The sequence below is a fragment of the Paramisgurnus dabryanus genome, chromosome 15 (genome assembly GCF_030506205.2).
Source record: "Paramisgurnus dabryanus chromosome 15, PD_genome_1.1, whole genome shotgun sequence".
Classification (NCBI taxonomy): domain Eukaryota; kingdom Metazoa; phylum Chordata; class Actinopteri; order Cypriniformes; family Cobitidae; genus Paramisgurnus; species Paramisgurnus dabryanus.
This window is the reverse complement of record NC_133351.1, coordinates 18545750-18563029: the sequence shown is the minus strand read 5'-3', so window position 1 is coordinate 18563029 and position 17280 is coordinate 18545750. Positions and strand designations below refer to the sequence as shown.

Genomic DNA, 17280 nt, shown 5'->3' with positions numbered 1-17280 from the left:
TGTTTACATTTTTTTTGTTATTTACTGATTTTTCAAATTAAACAATTAATAACCAATTAAATAATGAGACGATGTTATTTGGAGACCCGGTATTTTAAAATGATTTTGTATTTTAAAAATCTCAATTCCTGCTTGGTTATAAAGGCATAGCTCAATGTGTTAAACACAATACTTTTTTATGTTTTATGTACCTGTGGTTGCCAAATGTGCCAAATCCGTTGGTGGCGTTGCTGCACAGCACACTTTCTATAAATCAAACTGAGAGCATCATTGTTTTGTCAAAAGAGCTGATGTTCAGGAAAGAATAGATGCACTTTTGGTAACAAAAATCTGTGAATATAATCCAATTACAAACAATGAGACCTTCTTTACCGCAGTACAGCTTTGCTTCTCAGGATAAGCCCATCTGCGAGCTTTGTCTGCGGGCTTCTTTAAGCCCCGTCAAGGCAAATATTAGCACACTGCAAATAGTCCTGCAGGTTATGATTAAGATTTTAAATGTATCCCAATTGAATACTTTGCTTTATGAATAACAAAGTCTTAAAGGATCGGCGCTGTAATATATTAAACATGAAAAACTCTTGATGAAATATAGAGACTGAAAAGAGATTTATGCATTTGAAAATATTTCTGCATGCTAGCTTTGCATGGCAATGAGGCCACATTGCACAAATGAGAAAAGCTCAAGACTTTTGATTTTAGCTGAAAGAACATAACATAGGAATGGTCCGAATAGTTTTATTGTGGCATGTTTATTGTCAAAATGATAAAGAAACTAGAAAATTAAACTGGAAAGTATAACAATCTCAGAGGTCGATCTTTTAAAATATGTATGGTATAAAGTGCATCTGAATGAACTTTCGAGATTATAACTCAAATGCTGGATTGCGTGTGTGGGCACAGAGAACAAAGCCTCCATTTGTCAACAAGTATGTCTTCGCTTTGTATAACAAGGCGAGCTTGTCTATTGGACAGGTGGCAGGACAATGTCGCTAAGATACCAGGCAATATGAATAATAGATTTAGGACGTTGCGAGCCAAGAGCTGTTGCCTGCCACATCCAAAACAGGCACCAAGTGCAAGAATGGAAAATTAGGCCAACTGTTCACCTGAGGACGATGAGAAGTCCAAATGCTGATTTGTGGCACAATCACATACATTTTTAAAGAAATATGCAGATTGCAAGCGAGAAGATGAGGCAAATCGTGAGTGAAGGGGCCATTTATTGTGAAATAAAATCTTAAACCCCAAGATTACATTGAATAATTTGCCAGAGCGTCCAACAAGCTTAAACGACTTTGAGTTTCATAAAGAGTTCCAGAAGCAGCATGTTATCGGGCAGCTGTCCTAATTGAATGGATTCTTGTCCAAAGTACCGTTCCGGAGACCTTTAGTTAATACCGCCGTCCACATAAAGGGCAGCCATGTTGAGAAACTTGACTAGAGGAACTGTCCTCTTTTGACAGTGATGGACCAATATTGATGTCCTGAGCCACTCAAATATCACCAGGATTACTGAAAATGCTCGTTGGTGGCCTAGCGAGATCAATGAAACAGGATGTCAGGCAGTTACAGTAAACGAAATGTAAGACGAGCAGCAAGCTTCATTAAACCGTGCCAATATTACAGGCAGGGGAGGAGCTTAATACCCAATATTATGCTCAACATTCGAAGGATTGTGCCAACAAGGTACATTTCCTGAGTCTACGGTCCAAACGGGCCCTATTGTACAGCCGGAGCTGTTGTCTGACAGAAATGACAGAGATTAATATTACTTTCTTACACTGAACGTGTTTGTATGTCTTTCACCACCAATACAGATACTAACCTAGCTTCTTTTACCCAACAGATATGCAGAGGAATTTTTACTCACTACTCAAGTATCTGACTTTTCCTCCCTACATTCCTATGCATAAAATTGTACTTTTTACTCCACTACATTTAATAAATATGTAGTATTAAAATGTAGTAATTTCTTATTAATATGTAGAAAAAATGTTGAATTACTTTTTTTTCAAAATAATGATATTATGCTTTAAAATGTAGTGAGGTAAAAGAAAAACACTAAAAAAATAAAATACAGATGCTTGATTAAATTAAAAATATTTGAGTTCTTCACATCTCTGGAGATGTAAAGCTCAATGAGCAAAATGCAATGAAATACTAGCCAGAATGTGTGCCGCGAGAAACATCTAAACAGTATTTGCTATTGTGTTGCATTTGGATTAGAATTTTTGCATTTTTAATTTTGGTAGACTGATTAAATAATGAGCTAAGAGATATTCCAAATTATTTCTTGTTTGTTTATCACACTGAAAATAATAATAAAGTTGAAGACCATTGCATTGTGGTATACAGTTTTGTACCGCACACTGGACATTTTTGAAAATGCAGTATGTCATCCGATTATTTCATGCATGCATTACATTTTCATCATACTGCAAACATACAGATGTACAGAGTATTATGCTAGTAGGCTAGCACCAGTGTTGCCTCTGTTTTGTTTGCAGGTTGAACTCATTATACCTCCTGCTATTATGGGCCTTTTATTGTAATAATTAGTTGTCTAAACACTATCTGTAAGTGATCAGGCTCATCTACTGATTAATTGGATACAAACAGTTTGCGGTACTCTGGCCTACATGCAGCGCCAGTAAATATTTATTAGCAAATTACAACATCACCCCAGGCCTGTTCCTATTCTGTCTCATGCATATCTCCCTTCAGTGGGGAAATACTAGGCTGCTGTGTTCATAATGATATCGCTGTGATTAACAGACAGAGATGGCTAGTAGTCAGTAGGTCTTTTGGTAGTCTATTGTATATTTCCAGATAAGTAATTTATGTTAAAATTTATGTTTTCCTTTCCTAGGCCAACATGAGCAGCTATAAGTATAAAATTTTCCTTGAAAGGTGTAAATGGTGTGGAGTGTTTTTCAAAGAGCAACACTGGCTCATAACCAGTGGCATAAGTTTTTCTATCTGTTTTTCAACAGTGGCACATGGGGGGAAATAATCAAAAACAAAATCATTATTTTGTGTTGCTAGTGGTGTTAACGGAGTAGTTTTTATTAAATATGAAAATGCCCATAATGTATATTATAAAATGCTATCATGTTATCTTAAATTGGTCAACACAGTAAAGCTCCAAAAAGCACAACCATCCATCTCTGAAGTAATAAAAAATACATATTTTCGGTTAATATATCTTCTGAAGTGAATGAGATTTTGATTAGGTATACAATTATAATTATTTTGTGCTTATTTAGCAATAGATACATCATGTATCCATAGCAACATGGAGATAAGCGCATGTAGAATAACGTGTGGAATTCGGTCTTGTGGCGAAAAATGCATAACAACTACTGTAGTAACATTATGTCAGAACCAATGAGTTATCGACATTATATTTAAACTTACTGCGCTGATCTCTTTGTTACTATGGATATGTGATATATCGATCACTAAAACACAAAATATTATTTGTTTCCTTGTACAAGGATTGTTTCATTTCAGAAGACATATTAAAGGGGCAGTGTGTCATTTTAGCAACATCTAATTTTGAGGTTGCAAAGCGGAGAATAGCGCGCACACGGCCGAAATTAGAAAGACGTGGTCCGGACCGTCACTGTCTGGAGGATAACTAGCCAGTTGATAAAACATCTCGGAGAATAGCGCAGATGCGCTTCACACTCCGAGCGTGCATGTGCGCCACACGGCCGAAACGAGTTAAAGACGTGGTCCGTCATGTCTGGAGGATAGCCAGTAGATAAAACACGTGTCCGTGAGAACTGTAAGTGGACTTATGTTTTGGGGTAATTTAAGCCTGTTATTGTATTCGTCTATAGTTCTTGCGAATTGAAAGTAAGTTAGCTGGTGATTTTGTTGTTTGAGCGATCTGCTAGCTAGGTTTCACATACCTGTTGATTAGATATAATTGTTGAGTGCTCATGCTCACATTATTTATGTGCATTATTTAGTAGTTACACTTCTTTAAGATAATGTAATTAATAGTGGGAAATAATCAGTTTGTACAATTTTTGCTCTATCTATCATCGTTCACCAGTCGTTCTACGAAGTTTCACTTCATCACGCAGCTATTCCCATTAAAGGTATCTGTTAAAAACATTTAATTCATTAATAATGTGTTCATTTTCTGTCATAGTTTCTTCAAAATTAAGTTTTATTTGAGTGTTTTAAATAAAAATATTTTAATTTTCATCATGACGCATACGCCCCTTTGATTGGCACGCCCTCTGCCCCGCCCACTCGCCCAACCCTATCACCTTAACTAATAAATTTTCTGCGGGAAACCCTGCATACTCCTGCGACACAACATTGTAAGCAAAGCTTTTAGGCTATAAATGCAATTGTTTAATAAAATAAAAAAAATACAAGAAAAGGTCATATAAGACCAGTACATGCTTAGGACGACCCACATTATTTTTTGGATTCCGACACCCATGGATTTGTAATTACTTGGTGGAGGATAGCTCCATGTTATCCTCTATGTGACTTGCATGACACGCCTCGGTTTCATTGGTGTTGTGATACGCAGGCAGGTGATAAGTCAGCAGGACGTAGCAACAGTTTAGAAAGTAAAAGCGATCTTAAAATATTGGTCAGTTTCTAAATTAAAAAAGTATAGCACATCTACAAATAATTATACATAATACACAAATAAATCAGTTTTTTACCGATGCATTATGTTAGAAATTATGTATTGCGATGAAAATGCTAATTTGTATCCAATGCACAGTTTTTAAACCGATGCATCGCATTGTTAACTTTTCATGCTGATGCACAGAGTGCATCTGGGAATCTTCCAATTTCTAATCTAAGGTGATACAAACAATACAGTTAATTTTGTAAGGTCTTTATACATCACTGAAAATATAGTTATGTATACTATATTGCATTTCTGTCAAGAGATCCTTTTAAAAGTTACATATTGCACCTTTAACACACTAGAGTCATTTGGATTAATGATGGATGGATGTGGTTTTTGGAGCTTCACCAAGTTTACCCCATATAAGAAGTTAACATTTACAGCATTATAATATATCATTTTTAATTTGTGTTCAAATGAAGAAAGTAAGTCATATACATTCGGGATAACATGAGGGTGAATGAATTATGAAAGCAGTTATTTTTCTTGTAAGCTATACCTTTAAATGTGTTCCCTCCTACAAATAATGATTTATATTGCAATGTACCCAAAAACTAAAAATTCTTGTTAACAATGTTTAGCTTGTTAAACCTACCATTGTGCTTATTTTTGGGTCTTCTTTATTTGCTTATTACTTACTCTCTATTTACACAACAGGCTTAGTTCATAGTTTATCACACAGCTACTAATACAAACAACGTTTCAGAAACAGACCAAGTCATAAAACAAAAGCGAGGGACAAATGTTTTTTTAAGCATACATACATTTCAGAAGGTATACGGCTTTAGAAGGTAGATTGCCCAGGAGAAACATATTGGCGTCAGCTGGACGGCAAAGATGAGGCCCAGAGTTTGCTCAATGCTGCTGGAGGGAGGTTACACGTGACACTAAGGCCGATCTGGTGACAGTTTCTGTCTGGACCACAGGCCCTGACTTTGCCCTCTGGCCTGAGAAATTCCCCCATTCCCCAAACAGGGAATTGGAATGATCCTAGCACCTCCCTGTCAAAGAGCGACCCCTTTTGGTTGATGGATCTGAAGGAATGCCTGTAAGAGGGTCAATCCCAAATGCCATGCTCAACCCAAGAGTGGCTGCTGGTTTAGCCATCCGTGCCTTAAATTACATAGGGCCCGGTCAACTTAAGCTTTAAAGCATGAATGGAAATAACTTGTTGCTGTGGAACACTGTGAGTATTCTGCAAAGTTAATTAATCTTTCCTTATAACGCATTTTAAAGTTGTAATCCTAAACACTTGGTGCAACAGTATAAATTTGCTCACATTGTAAATGATTTCAGTACTTACTAATGGCTTCCACAAACTGTTCGAAAAAGCGAAAGGGAAACAGGGGTTCTGGCAGCTCGCGGAAAAACATCTTTAGCGCTCCGGTGATGACATGGATGTCTTCCCATTGGCTGTCGCCCAAGTCAAGCTCCTCCTCTGGGGAAAGAGAGGCACAGTCAGAAAAGCCAACAGAGAGAATTACAACAACAGTCGTTTGATGAGGAAATTAAAAAATGCTAATCATTATGTCAACGTTAATTCGCCCCTTGAGAACCGAGCACATTGTTCTGACTGTATGTCACTGAATATCAAACCCCCTTATCAAATAATTTGTGGGGCTTGACACAAACTAACCATTTTTTAGACCTTTAGGCGAACAAGTCTTTAGTTTAAATAAAAAAGATGCTTCATTTAGATGAATACTAATAAAGTATTCCTAAACCAATTACTGACGAGAGATTACTGAATTAAACTTACCTTCATCAACTAGGAAGCGTAGTTTTTGGATAACTGCCAAATTGCCGCTCACCCTGTATAGCCCATCGGCTTCCAGGCCTATAAGAGTAAAGACATCTGTTAGTTAGTCAGCCTGACACCTATTGAAACCACTTCTTTAAAAAAAAAACACTCGACTTTTACCTCTTTTCTCCACCTCCTCCACACACAACTTGACAAGTTTGGGCACTGTGGTCCTTTCTCTCTCACATAAGGTCAGTATGTGACATCCAAATACACGATCTATAAACACAGGTTTTTTTTAAATATTTAGTTTTCAAATTTATAATTACAATAACTAATAATATATAAATATATTTAGTATTTAAGTATTTAAAGGTAAAGCAGGTTATGATGTACTTAACATGCATTTCTATAATATATATATATAAACTATATCAATAATAATAATAATGATAATAATAATAATAGCTCAATTGTAATTTTAACATGTTTATTTATTACATTTAATTATGAAAAAAATTTTTTTAAATATCTTTAATATATAAGGAATGCTTTTACGATCCTACTGTAACATAAATCTTGTAAACAGTGTTTTTCTCCTATCCGAGCAATTCAAGTTTACATAACATAACATAACCGGAAATAATAATCTTCTGGATTGTAGACAGTTAATTTTATTATGTTATAAACTATATAAAAATAAACAATATATTTTAAAGCCACTTGTAATGCTTTATTTATTTTCAACAATAATGTCTTATCTTTGAATGATCATCATTTGTGAGAATTACACAGCAAACATTAATGTGATTATTTGTCATTACCTAATCAGCATATAATATAATCAATTCAATAAAAAATGTAATCCACCAACGATCTGAAATATGGCCGTATTAATTCCAAGCTGTACCAGGAATGTCACAGATGATGTGATGTAATGTTGTGGGACAGTCATAGCTCAGAAAAGCCCCACAAAACATCATTATGCCTCATATTAGAACAAAACCTCAGTTTTGTGTCAGCGCGAGTTTCACAGAGGCAGCAAGTGTCCTCGTCATTTTGCTTTCTGAGGTCATATAGGACCAGGCAAGCTATCCCAGAGGCTTCGGGAACATCAAAGTTGTCCTGCTCTCATTTCAGCACCCGCGAGGAGGGGGGGTTGCGCTAAATGCATAAATGACTGCGAGCAAGCCACCTTTGCATATAAATGTGCATTTCCTCGAAAAATATTTTGCATGGGAGGTGGGGCATTTCGAAATAAATTGCTATTTTAAAGGAGACAGTACAATACAGAGGAATCCTAATTTTGGGATGGATGTTTGCAGGCTCGCTTGCCTTGGAGCGATGCCAACGATAGCTGTGTTGGGGCCACCTGCGCTATTCCCTTAATCTCACAGTAGTTTTATTCATTCCTTCAATATTGTCCTCTTTGATCTCCCATTTACCCCCACAGATACTACATTAAAGGCCTTTTTTCAACACTAGAGGAAATTAAAGATATCATTACCTTCATCCGACGGTTCAAAGTATGCTAAAAATATCCTTTAATGCTATGTTTGGTGTGTGCCATGAATGGAATAAATTAGTTACAGTCTTTAAGTATTGGCGTCGGGGGGTACAAAAGGAAAAAATAATGTGTTTTTTACTAGATCACAGTTTTGTTTAATATGGAAACATGTTGAGCCAAAATAAACTAATGTCCTAAGGTTACCCATTTACATGTCATCATGCAATATGTAACCAGTAATTATGGAGCATGTAATTATGACTATTAACCGCGCTATGACAGTTTGTTCGCAAAGTTGTTAAGCGAATACGATTTTTCAGTGCCATTTCCATAAAAAGTAAAATGTGCAATGAGCTGAAGTATCACCTCAGACCAGTTTGTTAAAATATGAAGCACACACGCCAAAAGTTTCCTTCACCCTTAATAATGCCTTTCTCCTGTAGCGTTTTCATCGAGGGCCGTCTGGAGATGAACTTCTTCAGTCGGTTCTTGACACCGTTCTTATCTGCACTGTCTGAAGCGCTGTAATTCAGCTTGAACACTGTGCGGAGGATCACAAAAGACAAAGGAACAATGTTGTCACTGAACACTTGCCGCATTCTTTTGAGGGTTTCTTTGTGCAAGTCCTCCTCATGCAAATAAAAGAGACTCTTTCTCCACATTGTTCAAAAAACAGGCAAACACAGCTGAATGGAACTGCTTATGTAAAATATTCATCAAATATCCTCCTGTGTAAGTGAATATCTCCTCTAGCATTTATTTATTGATTCTGGCCAATGGTGGTGTCAGTGTGCCCTGCATCTTTTTTACGAGTGATGCGAGAGCTACTGGACAGTATTCACAGTATGAGTTCTCTCATTTAAAACCTAAAATGCTGCAATTACCAATGACACAGACATTTGTATCTAGAGTGTCAAGTAGCTAGTAATTTATAATAATGATTGACAAAGAGCAGAATGACTCAGTCTTACCCAATACTGAAATTCAGAACAGCCATACATTGTTTGAAATGCATTCACATTTATAGCATGTTCAGCATGTCTCTGTAAATGGTGTAACAACACATGCCTGCATTTTATTACACAATTTACGTGTTATTAAAGATGGCTATGCTACGGTAATAGTAGGAAAACTGTATTTGGTCAAGGTGCTGCTGTGCCTGAGCGTGAGGAGCAGAATCACAGCAAAGATTATATGAAGAGTTTGGTTTCAAAACGCAATAAATCCATTTTGACTAATTTCGGTAAAAATGTGTTTTCTATACAAAGAAAATTAGAAGATGAAAACCACTATTTTCTGTTACAAACTTTCACATGGCATCTTTAGGTAATAATAACATTAAAAATTCAAATCCAAAATTTTATTTTCAAAGATTTAGTATAAAAACTGATTAAGTTTTTTTTTTCAAAATGCTATACATTTATTGAATCAATATATAAATGTGCATTCATCTTTGCCATGTTATATTAATTTAGTTTACACTGATTAATACAATTTTTTTACATTAATGGCATTAATGAAAACACTTACTTTGTCATATTAATAACACTGTTGTTGCTGCTGTCATCCTTGGGACGTCATCGCTGAACTTTTTTAACAGCGTTCAGCTGCCCGATTTTCATTGACTTCGAGTAAAATAATGGTACGTTTTTCATAAGATCCCCATGGGTCAATGTGTTAGCATGACAGAAGCTTGATGCTGTCGTGTGAGAACAAGCAACAGCCGCCATTTTTCTCTGCCGAGTGGCTTACGTCAATCTGATCCCACAAAGTTCCGTGGGATAGTCACGGAATTTTTTGCTAATTTTTCCGTGGCATTCTCAGGGATCTCTGCATTTTTCCGTGGCCCTGCTACGGAATGTCTTTTTCCGTGGCATTCTCACGGATTGGTTACTCAACTGCTTTTTCCCGTTTTCAAACCATTTTCGCTTCGGTTTAGGGTTAGATTTGGTGTTTGCATTAGTATGTCACTTTAACTATCGATTTATACTATTTTTTCTGATGTATTCTTTTATTTTTTTCTAAACTTTAAACAATTGTCGCCTAGTGTTGGGGTTAGAGTTGGGTATGGATGTCATTTCATGTAAATCTAACCCTAAACCAAAGCGAAAAATTGTAAGAAATAGAACAAAACAGTTGAGTAACCAATCCGTGAGAATGCCACGGAAAAAGACAGTCCGTAGCAGGGCCACAGAAAAATGCAGAGATGTTTGATCCATGAGAATGCCACGGAAAGAAGAGCTAAAAATTCTGTGACTATCCCATGGAAATCAGAAAACCACCACAGGTTTATTAATGCCATCAAAAGTATTATTTTGTTTTTGTTTGTTGATCACGAAGTACAAAGTAGATGAGGAAAAATAGGATTCTGTGTGTATTTAACACACCGCCATTTTTGTTTACAATGCGTGGATTGGTGCGCTGTGATTTGTTGAGCGGATTGATTGATTTCTGCAGAGAAGGAGGAGTGGCGTTTATCGCGTTTTGGAAAAAAGGGAGAAAAGATGACACAATAACATGGCAGTTATCGGATTTTGCATAAAATTAAGAATTTACTTTTTAATACTGACCAGATAGAGTACTTTTTTTGGTGGTAACTTTTTTTTTTAAATGGCGTTTATCACATTTTGGAACCAAACTCTTCATATATGCACTATGATAAATCTTTGCTGCCTTAAATTTTTTTGTTGAATCAACTATTATTTATCTTGACAAGAAATTAGTTGCTACAACTTATAAAATGAAGTGGACTTTTTTCAATTATATTTTATAAATTATAACAAGTTATACCATGGGTCTGTTGAATGTTGTATTGTGATTGCCTGAAAAATGTTCCGTGGGTGTGCATTAATTTCTGATAACCGCACACCTTACTCGTCAAATGTCTTAAAAAAGGCACCAGAGCAATGTTTGTGGTAACTGTGGTATAAGAGGAATAATTGACTCCGGTCCTTTGAATTATTTGAAAATAATGCACACCCGCAGTGTAACGGCATTCCCCGTTGTGCCGCATTGCACCTTGGGTGTGCATTATTTTCTTATAATTCAATGGCCCATCGTCAATTATTCCTTACTTATAGCACAGGCCTGTTGAATGCTTTATTCTGATTGGCTGATAAATGTTCCATGGGTGTTGATTATTTTTCTGTAAACCGCACACCTAAAATAGGCCCCAGAGCAATGTTTGTGGTAACCGTGGTATAAGAGGAATAATTGTCCTTTGAATTATTTGAAAATAATGCGGTGCATTACCACCTTGGGTGTGCACTTATTCCTTACTTATCTGTTGTTATAACAACTCATTTCTAGTCAAGATAACTAATAGTAAGTTGAAATGACTTGTAAATCTGAGTTGATAAAAAAATTTAAGGCAGCAAAGAATTTTAAACAGTGTGGTGATTCTCTAAAATTTCCCTTGTTGTAATACAATCTTTATGAAATGTTTTAAAAACTGTAAAACAAGTATTGCTATTATTTAGCATACATTTTAATCAGTTCAATCAAGTTTAATTTAATTCAAATGTTTTTAATATAGTATAAGGAGTATAGGTATATATGAAAAAGAGGCTTATAAAATAGTATACATAGCCTAACATCGCCAAATACATGTACATTAACAATACAACTGAATCTGCAGAAATCTTAATTGTAAAAATCCTTTTATATATTCTTAACACCATTCCAGCAACTTGGCAATTTGACTTCTTCCAATTCACCTAACCTGCATGTTTTTGGACTTTGGAAACCGGAATACACAGAGTAAACCCACACTGACATTGGGAGATCATGCAAACTCTTAATTCTTATATCAATTCTTTTGAAATGGACATGGACAGGTTTCGTGAGATTTCTCCACTAAGAGATTAAAGAGGCAACAGACTGTGTCAGCTGTACTGTAAACTCATTAATGTAGATATTAAACAGTGGTGAGGCAAGGGTGCAACCCTGACACACTCACTGTTTCTGAACTATCTGAATTATCACCTTCTCTCTCGCTCGCTCTCTCTGTCACACACTCACAGACACACAAGTGTTACTCACTGATGGAGCGTCTGTGTTCAGATTTGGACTCTTTTGGTTTGGGTTTAGGGGGATCACAGGTTGGTCTGGACACACATTCTGTACTGTTGGATCTCTGTAGGGCTGCTCTTCCATAGCTCTGGCCTCCTGCTCCACTCGACTACAACACAACAGAATGTCATATAAAAAAAAAGGTATATTTGTTACCAGTAACAATGAAGAAATAACATCAAAATTATTGTTTGAAACATTGCATGGTCCCAATGCTACACTGTAAAAGAAATTCTGTAGAAATTACAGTATTACTGGGTATTTTAATCGGGAACGCGCACCAGAGTTCCAGTTATGTGCACCCCTTGATATGAAATAAATGTGATACCAATTTTAAAACTTACCAGACTGTCCACTGTTTTTTTGATGGCATCATGCCATTTGGAGATTGTTGGATAATGATCGGCCTGTAGTAAAAACTCGTGGCCAGTAGAAGTGGTTATCTGTTGGTTAAAGAAAGCTAAAGTGACAAGGATACAAACAAGCTTTGTTTAAACAATACATTATACATTTCATTGTATTAAAGGCCACATATTATTACAAGATGTAATATAAAGCCCAATTTGTAGCCGTGCGTAAGGTCTACGCCATAGGTAATCCGTAGCCTCTGCATAGCCTGACATGCACCTCACCAAATTTTTAACAGCGCGTCAGGTCTACGCGGACCACAAGTGCTGTGATTGGTCCTCTAGAACCCCTCCCATCAGGTAAAAAAACGGCGTCATAGGTATTTCCGTTTGCAACGGTAAAAACAAAGATGGACCAAGTTGAGGAGTGATTTAACTCAAACTGCAACATTAGTCGCTGTTTATTTACTTCCATCACTGCCGGTCTTCTCAAAACATACACAACATGTTGCTGTTTCTTCTTCGCTTGTGGGTTAAACTTGCCAAGCTGCTTCTTCATTGATAGTCGTGTGCTACTGTGGTAACACCCGTGCATACTGCCTACCAGCGGTCTGCATGTGTGTTTGCACGTCGACGTGGACGACGACGCAAAAGTATCAATGAAAACCGACGCGTAACCTACACGTCGCAGCTACGCAGAACTATACTGAGCCTTTTAAGTCTCAGGTGTGTCTAGAATGTGTCTATGAAGTTTCAGCACAAAAGACCCCACTGATCATTTGCTATAGTATGTCTAAAATGGAAGCAAAAAAGTGCTGTTTTCATGTCTGTACCTTTAAATGCAAATGAGCTACTGCTCCTCATTTCCTTACCAACAGACAGTAAGCACTTTTATTTAACATAGATCGGATTCCTGTGAATATGATCTAAGACAATAGTATCTTTAGCTGCATTAATATTATAATGTGCTAAGAAACACATTTAGAAATCATTTTGGGTACAATTAACCAGTAAGTCAGTGGCCGTTGCCGTGGGCAGGGCTTTGTTTTTGTGATGTCACATTAACAAGAGTGTCTAATAAGAGTGCTTTGGTGTAAAGGGAATTACATTTATTGTAAGGTTGTTATGTACATGATCTTCCAATACACATTTATGTCCAAACGCATTATAAAGGGGATTTTGCATAATATGTGTCCTTTAAAATCATAATGAAATGTATTTTGATTTTTTTCATTACCAATCGTAGCTTTTCGGTGAAAATAGGAAACTTTAATTCTTCTCCTGGCCATTTAACTTGTGGGGTCCCTCAGGGCTCGATTTTATCTCCTATGCTATTCTCCTTATATTTAAATCCTCTTGGCTCTATCCTTAGGAAATATGATGTAGACTTTCACTGTTATGCAGATGATCTGCAAATTTACCTGCCTGTAACTAAGAAAAACACATGCACTTTAAATACCCTGAATTCTTGTCTAAATGAGGTAAAGTCCTGGCTATCTACAAACTTCCTCTTCTTGAATTCTGATAAAACTGAAATCATTGTCTTTGGCCCATCTAATGCTAAAACACACAACTTTTCTGATCTTCAGCCTTTTTATCCCACCACAGTTCCCCATGTAAAGAATCTTGGGGTTATATTTGACACAAACCTATTCTTCGATAAACAGATCAGCTCTGTTGTTAGTTCTAGTTTTTTCCATCTCCGCTCACTTTCTAAAATTAAACCATTCTTGTCTGAGCATTCCTTGGAGACTGCTATCCATGCCTTCGTGACATCGCGGCTGGATTATTGTAACTCTCTCTATTATGGCATTGCAAAGTCCCAAATTTCCCGACTTCAACTAGTACAAAACGCAGCGGCTAAATTTCTGAAAGGTTACAAGAAATATGATCATGTTACACCCCTTCTTAGATCATTGCACTGGCTACCTATTGAGTTTCGCATTGAGTTCAAAATTTTACTACTGGTGTATAAATCTCTGAATAATCACGCCCCCCCATATTTATCTACTCTATTCTCTCGTTACAGCTCTAATAGGAGCCTTCGTTCTAATGATCAGTTCCTTCTGCAGGTTCCAAAATCTCGCTTAAAGACAAGAGGTAACCGTGCCATAGCTGTAGCCGGTCCTACCCTTTGGAATAAGTTACCCCTTGCAATAAAAACGGCTTCTACCATATCAGAATTCAAAAAGAGGCTGAAAACTTTTCTTTTTAATTGTGCTTTTACTTGACACTGAAGGGTTTATTTTGATTTTATTTTTTATGTTTTTATTATTGTATTATGTAACTAGCCATGGCAATCCTGCCTGTTAATTTGTGTTGTCGCGTGTTTTAAGTTCTATGCCTTACTAGTATGTTTTTACTGTATGCCTGACTATGTACAGCACTTTGGTAGGTTCCAACCTTTTTTAAAGCGCTTAACAAATAAAATGAACTTGAACTTGAACTTGAACTTTTTTGCTTTCCCTCTTACACACATATTATGTAATCATATATACATAATATAAAGTAAAGCAAGCTATAAACAACCGTATGATAGCCAGTGCAAACATCCATAAATGAAATTATACTGTCAGTAGAAGAAATACACACAAAAAAGATTTTTGCTTTGAACAAAGATGTAAGAAAGCTTTTGACATGTCTATTATTTTGATACCAGCCTAAACATTAGACTTATTTCTTAAGACTTAACGCCACATGGCACAGTCATATACTATAACTGGCCTTTCCAGAAAAATTCATGCCAACACCAACGCTAAGGTCAGAACTGTCAAATACAGTCGGATCGGTAGAGAGGTGACAGTGCATATTTCTAAAACCTAAAATCATTTTAAAGTGGTCAGTCTCTTAAAATACCAGAAAATATCAGAGAATAAATTCCCCCTCTCCCTGAAAAGTCACTCCACATAGACGTCCAAAGTTTTTGCCCATTTAAAACAGACTTCTCTGACTTGGAGAGAGCGTGGCAGGGGGAATGAAGCAGTCTCTTTGGGGATAGAGGGGGGATGGTTAGGGGCGCAACTCTTGTCAGAGTGTGTTTGCGATCCCTCTATTCTTTAGAGTGGAACATCCGAGAGAGCATGTTTGTTCTGAAGCGCTGATTTTTTTTCCCTGAAAGCTGCCTGCAGACATGACAGCATTAGTTTGTATTGGGGTGAACTTGTTGGAGTTCTCATTTGTGTTTTGAACGCCAATGAAGAATATAAATGCTGCAGGTCATCAGAAACTTTCGCACGGCAGTTTCACATCTTGTTCTTGGTGCAATATCAGCGCTCTCCTTTTATGCAGATTCAACAGATATTTTATGCATGTGACACAATGTCTTTTCAGACATTCAAAATTAAACAAACCCAGTATCTAATCTACCGATGCATTGTCAGTCATTCAAGTTTTCGGACTTGAAAAGTGCCGTGATAGTGTTTCGCATCCAAGCACGCAATGTATTAAATAATTCAAATAGCATTTCAATGCCAAACCAGCCTTAATAAATTCAACACCAACGTTTTATTGTAAGCTAAACTGAAACACATTGTATATTTTTTTCAAAATAGCTCATCCTGTAAATCAAGCTGTTTCAAAACCAAACATCGCATTGGTCTTTGATATCATGGAGATCATCTGAGAACGTTTGCTGATGACTCATGAGTTCTGCTCCCCCTGTTTCTAAAAATGATAATCATCTTTTCTTACTCCCCATTGTCATATTCACCATTACTCCTCTGCAAACAGCTGTCATAAATCATGCCATGTTTCACTATCTTTGCATGTGGCGGTGCACATTAAAAAGTACACAGCAAGGGAATAATGCCAAAGCATGTAGTGCCTTACAATGGTATGGTCACAGTCAGCATATGTCGTGACAAATAAAACTTGGTTATTGTGTGAATGAACAGCACCCATTTAAAAGGGTTAAAGGAAAACACCACAGTTTTTTAATATTTTACTATGTTCTTACCTCAACTTAGATGAATTACTACATACCTATCTTTTTTTCAATCCGTGCACTTTTAATCTTTTTATAAGCGCTTCTTGAATGTGTTAGCATTTAGCCTAGCCCCATTCATTCCTATGGCTCCAAACAAAAGTTTTATTTTGTGCCACCATACTTACACGTGTAACTACTCATGTGACAGCCTTTAAATAGGGAAAACATGGAAGTGTTTGGTGGCTCCTAAATTCATCCCCGTTTGGATCCTTAGAAATTATTGGGGCTAGGCTAAATGCTAACACATTCACGAGGCACTGTACACAGATTAAAAGTGCATGCATTGAAAAAAGATAGGTATGTTTTAATTCATCTAAGTTGAGGTAAAAACATAGTAAAATATTGAAAACAGTGGTGTTTTTCTTTAAGATGAATACGCTGCTGTCCTTAGCATTCTCATCCTCAGTGACCACTTTTGAAATCAGGTCTGGATAAGATGTTAAATAAACTGGTATCTATGTTTATATCCAAAATGTTGTCTCATTACTCTGTATATACTGTAACTCATTCAAAATAGTTAAATGAATACTAGTGGTCAGGAAAATGGCAAGAAGTGTGAATAGTGAAAAGTTTTTTGAGTGGAAACATGAACATAAAAGCACACAGCTTTTAATGACACTGTTTAATGAGGAGGAATTTGAATATCTGGGCCTTTACTTTGACTGTTCATTAATGTTTAATTATGCAGAGCGCTACAAAGACCAGAATGCCATTTGTGACTTAACATTTGTGTTTTGCTGTCAAATTAAACATTAATTTGAAAGCTACATAAAGACACAACTCAACTTTGAAGCGCTGTAGTAGCAGGGTTAATTATCTCCAATTCTCCACAACTCCTGAGACGGCAAGAGAGCTATCGGCTTCCGAAAGAAAACAAAACCAAAGGAATAAAAGGAAGAAGATGCATCGCATTCTCTTACTTAATAATTAATTCAATGATTCGGGCTGCATAGGCCAGAT

The 17280-nt window shown here is 36.5% G+C and overlaps 1 protein-coding gene across 2 annotated transcripts in view; it reads right to left on the bottom strand.

Annotated features, from left to right (window-relative positions):
* The window catches only part of arhgap15 (Rho GTPase activating protein 15), a 68384-nt gene that overhangs the window by 13712 nt on the left and 37392 nt on the right, over positions 1-17280 (bottom strand). For both annotated transcript variants that reach the window (XM_065292517.2, XM_065292518.2), the window contains 6 exons: positions 12333-12431; positions 11959-12097; positions 8336-8458; positions 6591-6689; positions 6429-6506; positions 5973-6107 (listed from right to left, as the gene is read on the bottom strand). In XM_065292517.2, coding sequence (XP_065148589.1) covers positions 5973-6107; positions 6429-6506; positions 6591-6689; positions 8336-8458; positions 11959-12097; positions 12333-12431 — 673 coding nt within the window. The remainder of the gene's footprint in view (positions 1-5972; positions 6108-6428; positions 6507-6590; positions 6690-8335; positions 8459-11958; positions 12098-12332; positions 12432-17280) is intronic.